The sequence below is a fragment of the Musca domestica genome, unplaced genomic scaffold (assembly GCF_030504385.1).
Source record: "Musca domestica strain aabys unplaced genomic scaffold, Musca_domestica.polishedcontigs.V.1.1 5, whole genome shotgun sequence".
Classification (NCBI taxonomy): domain Eukaryota; kingdom Metazoa; phylum Arthropoda; class Insecta; order Diptera; family Muscidae; genus Musca; species Musca domestica.
Window position 1 is genome coordinate 1,598,957 of NW_026712346.1, and position 5,206 is coordinate 1,604,162.

A 5,206-nucleotide genomic window follows, 5' to 3' on the forward strand; every position below is an offset into this window, starting at 1 on the left:
TAACGACAAATGTTGGTAGATAGCAACATTTGTCGGTAATTGCTATTCTGTATGCAAAAATATCGATTTTTGTTGGACAATTGTGTCGGTAATTACCGAAAATCGTTTGTTAGTTACCGACCAAAAAAAGTAGTTGGTAAGTCTACCGACACGAAGGAACGTTCTTTTTAAAACAATAATTTAAATAAAATTCAACATTCAAAAATGGCATTTAAACTTATTGCCATGGATTTGGAAAATCAAGCGGAAATAAATTTTCGTGCTCAAGAAAGGCGAATTCCGCGAAATGTGGATGACCCGTTTGATTTAATTGATCAAGAATTTAAAAAACTGTATCGTTTAAGGAAGGATACAATTTATGATATAATATGTGCTATCGGGAGCAATTTGGAATCTTCCAGGATAACGGGAATAAAACCAGAAAAGATGGTAACTGTCATTTCGGAAATTGTTTTTACATTAATAACAAATAAATATATTGTTAGGTGCTTTCATCAATACGTTTTTTTGCTACTGGTAGTTTTCAAAGGTCAGTTGGCGAACAATGGGGCATTTCCCTGAGCCAACCATCTGTCAGTCGTTGTTTACATGGAGTTACCGATAGTATAAATCAAGTTGTATTACGGCAGTGGGTCAAATTTCCCAAAACCACGTACGAACGAAACATTATGAAGGAAACATTTCGTAGTTGTCTGTACCCTTTTGAAGGATGTATTGGAGCTATTGATTGCACTCATGTTGCAATATTAGCTCCAGCTAGAAATGTAGGAGCATACGTGAATCATCACGGCTATCACTCGTTAAATGTTCAAACCTTACCCAACACATCAAGAAAATGCCGAAAGTCGAGCAAGACCGATTGAAGTATATATATCTATATATATATATATATATATATATATATATATATATATATATATATATATATATATATATATATATATATATATATATATATATATATATATATATTTATTTATTTATTTATTTACGCATATTAAATGTCAATGCTCAATATGGGGGATCAAGACGACAGCTTCATTTGGGGTTCTAGTCCTGCTAGAACATTGCTGGAAAATGCGTTTAATCATGGCGAAAGGAGAACTTTTTTATTGTATGAATGAATGCAACCATGAGTACTTAATATGAATATGATGAAGAATATTTTAGGTGACATGGGTTATCCGTTACAGCCATGGCTAATGAACCCTTTACCCAATGAGACGGCCGGCACTTCTAGGTTTGCATATAATGAAGTTTTGTGCAAAACTAGAAACGGTATTGAAAGGGCATTCGGTGTTATGAAAAATACATGGAGGTGCCTTTCTCGTCACAGGGTGTGTGCGTCTACAGTCTTACACAACATGAAGTGCCAATATGGGGAGCCTGTTCAAGACAATGTTTTTCAATATGAGCCTATAATAAATGACGGGGAATATGAAACAGAGGGCCGGTTCCTATTATCGGTAGCTCGCCGAATTCAGAATCAAATTATAACACAATATTTTTCATAAATTCAATGAAATATATATTAAAAAGGAGTTTAACTGACTCTTTAAAACTTTAAATAATACACAGTTTTGATTTTCTTGCAAAAGGGTATTTTATCTTTTGTGTTCAAGGTACACAAAATTTAATATGAAATTTAGTATCATTCAGTACTATTATCATACCAAAATTCATAATTCCAGCTCTATTCCTACACTCTATACCTATTGAGTACTTTTCGTTGTTTCTAGTACGTATTTCCAAAACCAACTCAAATCTTACACATTAACAGTCACCTTAAAGTCCAATTTAAAGCACTATCCGTTCAAGCAATATCGAAGTTAGTACCATTCAGTACTTTCTCCTTATACCAACCCTACCTACCAAACATAATTCTTATCCCAAATGTCGATATATTTGCACTATCCGTTCGCATACAAATGCCAAATGGTACAGAATTTAATGCTTTTCATACTATGAGTGTATTGTAGTTCGATTTTCCAAAAAACCTTTGGTACATCTATCCTCCACCTCATCATAGATCATTTATAACCAATTTCAGAAGTACAGCTCTATCCGTTTGTGCAAAACAAATATTTAAAATTCCCAATTTCGAAAAACCTAGTCTTATCTCACACCTACAAACCAACATTGACCAAAGTTTGAAGATTCTAGCTTCACCCGTTTTGCCTGGGCGTTAATGAATCCGTCAGTATCCTTATAACTAAAATGTTTTATATATAGATAAATTTAAACAAAAAACCAAAACGTTATTTTGGCAGGACTTTATTTAAAATTATTTTTTTACATTTCTGATATTTACACATGTACATAGTATCTTAAGCACATAAAATAATTTTATAATAGAAAAATTGTTACAGTATATAAAATCGTAAAATATGCATAGGTTGCTATGCACTTATTTCTCATTATTTGTTAAGCGCCGATCGATAATATTGACACAATTTTCAATTCTATTTTGAGCCGCTAAAATTTCACCAAGAAACGCAAAGTTTTCCAATATTTTAACCATTGCCTGTGCAGTTTCCTTTTGGGCATTGGCAAGGATCTAAAAGAAATACAGAAACAATATGATATGAATCAAAATAGAAATGATATTTTAAGTAAGAATTTCGAAGGCACGAATATAAGATGCCAACTATAAGAAATTAACATATTTTAGGAAAGCTACTGAAAGCATTACCAATAATGCTTCAGCTCGTGTTTTGGCTATTTTCAAAAACTCTTCCTTGTTGTTGCTGTCTTTCTTCAGACGTTTATTATACGAGGATTTGTCGATTTCTTGTGTGCTATGTTTGAAAGAAGTGTGATTTTGTAATGCGTCAATCTCATCCTCCAAGACTTGCACCTCATGTTTATATCATGTTGGTGTTTATATCATGTTGGCTTGTGTCTTCATTTATTAATGCGTTAAGATTATTTTCCTGGAATACAGTGCCATGTATGTATTGAATAAAATAACATTTTATGTACTGAAACCATACCACTTCAATTTCCAGACTGTCAGGACATTCTATGTTACCCATCATGTATTCCCATCCAACTATGGCTACTACTCTCTCCTCGATAGGGTTGAGGAATCCCTTTGTAAGCGGCATATTACCAGTGGCATTTCTTTCCCTTTTTAAGGTCTTAAATTTTGATGAGGTTTTAGACTTGAGGTCGCGCCAAACCTAAAAAAATAATAATTTTTTTTAAATAGGAAGCGTAAAGAAAATATTGAACTTACCGTTTGCCACTGTTCTGGAGCTTTTACCGCTCCAAGGATTTTATTTAGTTCTTCAGCAATTTCTAACCACTTTTTTCTTGCACTTTCCTTCCCATGCATAGCCACAAACTTTCCCTCGGCCAAACCCTTCTCTGACTCCAGAAAATTGAGCAGCGCTGCGTGTTGCGCCATGCTTGCCCTGGGACATCGTGTTTTTTTCCTAAAAACAGTAAAATTGTTAGAAAATAAAATTATTTTTTTTTGTTATACTTACATGTTATCCATTTTCAAATAAGAATTTGACATATATTTTTTTGACACTTGTCATTCCATCGATATTCGTCGGTAAATGCTATCGATTTTTTCCGTCGGTTACTTGTATTTATAGAATAACACAATCGGTATCTCAACCGACATTATTCGGTATTGAACGATACCGATTCGATAGAAAAAATTATTAGAGAATTCCACTACTGGGGTGACTTACAAGATAACTCTAATGGAAGAGTACTACGATCCTGGCTGGATGATAACACTTTAGAAGTCACACGCCTTTGTGATTCTGCGCCATCGTATCCAAACGGACATTTACTAAATATGAGTAACCCCAACTTCAACACCTACACCATTGCAACGTTTTCAGATCATTTCCCAATTAAACTCGTCCATAATCTTGATAGTTCGAACCTTGTTTTAAAACAACCTCAACACTTCACATCAAACAGAAGTATTGAAAATTATGAGATAGATGCTTTAATAGGTAATTTTAACACCGAATTTATTCGAATTCATGCTCAACACTCTCAGAAAATACTAGTGAAGGAAGGTAAACAACCATTTTCCGACAAAGTCCAACGTGTACTAGCTATCAAACACCAATCGCAAAAAGATTTGAAGAAGATCTTCCATCGCACTGGAAACAGAGTTAGTCCTGAGTACTTACTACTCTCTAAGCAGATCCAAACTTTAAATACTATTTTAAAAGAGCTTATACGTATTGAATCCGCTCAGAATTTCAGCAATAAACTTAAAGACATAAGACCTACAGGCAAAACCAAACACCCATTTTATGTTCAAACCTTACCCAACACATCAAGAAAATGCCGAAAGTCGAGCAAGACCGATTTTCGATATATATATATATATATATATATATATATATATATATATATATATGTATATATATATATATATATATATATATATATATATATATATATATATATATATATATATATGTATGTATTTATGTATTTATTTATTTATACATATTTCAGATTTGTGATCCTAATCTACGCATATTAAATGTCAATGCTCAATATGGGGGATCAAGACACGACAGCTTCATTTGGGGTTCTAGGCCTGCTAGAACATTGCTGGAAAATGCGTTTAATCATGGTGAAAGGAGAACTTTTTTATTGTATGAATGAATGCAACCATGAGTACTTAATATGAATATGATGAAGAATATTTTAGGCGACATGGGTTATCCGTTAGAGCCATGGCTAATGAACTCTTTACCCAATGAGACGCCCGGCACTTCTAGGTTTGCATATAATGAAGTTTTGTGCAAAACTAGAAACGGTATTGAAAGGGCATTCGGTGTTATGAAAAATACATGGAGGTGCCTTTCTCGTCACAGGGTGTGTGCGTCTACAGTCTTACACAACATGAAGTGCCAATATAGGGAGCCTGTTCAAGACAATGTTTTTCAATATGAGCCTATAATAAATGACGGGGAATATGAAACAGAGGGCCGGTTCCTATTATCGGTAGCTCGCCGAATTCAGAATCAAATTATAACACAATATTTTTCATAAATTCCATGAAATATATATTAAAAAGGAGTTTAACTGACTCTTTAAAACTTTAAATAATACACAGTTTTGATTTTCTCGCAAAAGGGTATTTTATCTTTTGTGTTCAAGGTACACAAAATTTAATATGAAATTTAGTATCATTCAGTACTATTATCATATCAAAATTCAT

General features: G+C 33.2%; 2 protein-coding genes across 2 annotated transcripts; one reads left to right on the forward strand and one right to left on the reverse strand.

Annotated features, from left to right (window-relative positions):
* Window positions 1-204: 204 nt before the first annotated feature.
* Window positions 205-4,994, forward strand: LOC131804889 (putative nuclease HARBI1). The gene is made up of 3 exons (XM_059128142.1): window positions 205-429; window positions 486-816; window positions 4,496-4,994. Exons 1-3 carry the CDS (start codon window positions 205-207, stop codon window positions 4,645-4,647), a joined length of 708 nt encoding a protein of 235 aa, XP_058984125.1. The 3' UTR covers window positions 4,648-4,994.
* LOC109613408 (uncharacterized) lies at window positions 2,274-4,238 on the reverse strand. The gene is made up of 5 exons (XM_059128222.1): window positions 3,492-4,238; window positions 3,239-3,437; window positions 2,994-3,182; window positions 2,693-2,933; window positions 2,274-2,557 (listed from the first exon to the last, which is right to left on the reverse strand). Exons 1-4 carry the CDS (start codon window positions 3,521-3,523, stop codon window positions 2,865-2,867), a joined length of 489 nt encoding a protein of 162 aa, XP_058984205.1. The 5' UTR covers window positions 3,524-4,238; the 3' UTR covers window positions 2,274-2,557; window positions 2,693-2,864.
* Window positions 4,995-5,206: the final 212 nt, after the last annotated feature.

What these genes read in the sequence shown, in the direction of transcription:
- LOC131804889 (XM_059128142.1), top strand. Translation starts at nt 205, where the DNA reads ATGGCATTTAAACTTATTGCCATGGATTTGGAAAATCAAGCGGAAATA. An exon ending in GAATAAAACCAGAAAAGATG is followed by an intron (nt 430 to 485) that starts GTAACTGTCATT and finishes ATATATTGTTAG; the next exon opens with GTGCTTTCATCAATACGTTT. An exon ending in CTCGTTAAATGTTCAAACCT is followed by an intron (nt 817 to 4,495) that starts TACCCAACACAT and finishes ACATATTTCAGA; the next exon opens with TTTGTGATCCTAATCTACGC.
- LOC109613408 (XM_059128222.1), bottom strand. Translation starts at nt 3,523, where the DNA reads ATGTCAAATTCTTATTTGAAAATGGATAACAT. An exon ending in TATTTGAAAATGGATAACAT is followed by an intron (nt 3,438 to 3,491) that starts GTAAGTATAACA and finishes TACTGTTTTTAG; the next exon opens with GAAAAAAACACGATGTCCCA. An exon ending in ACAGTCTGGAAATTGAAGTG is followed by an intron (nt 2,934 to 2,993) that starts GTATGGTTTCAG and finishes ACTGTATTCCAG; the next exon opens with GAAAATAATCTTAACGCATT.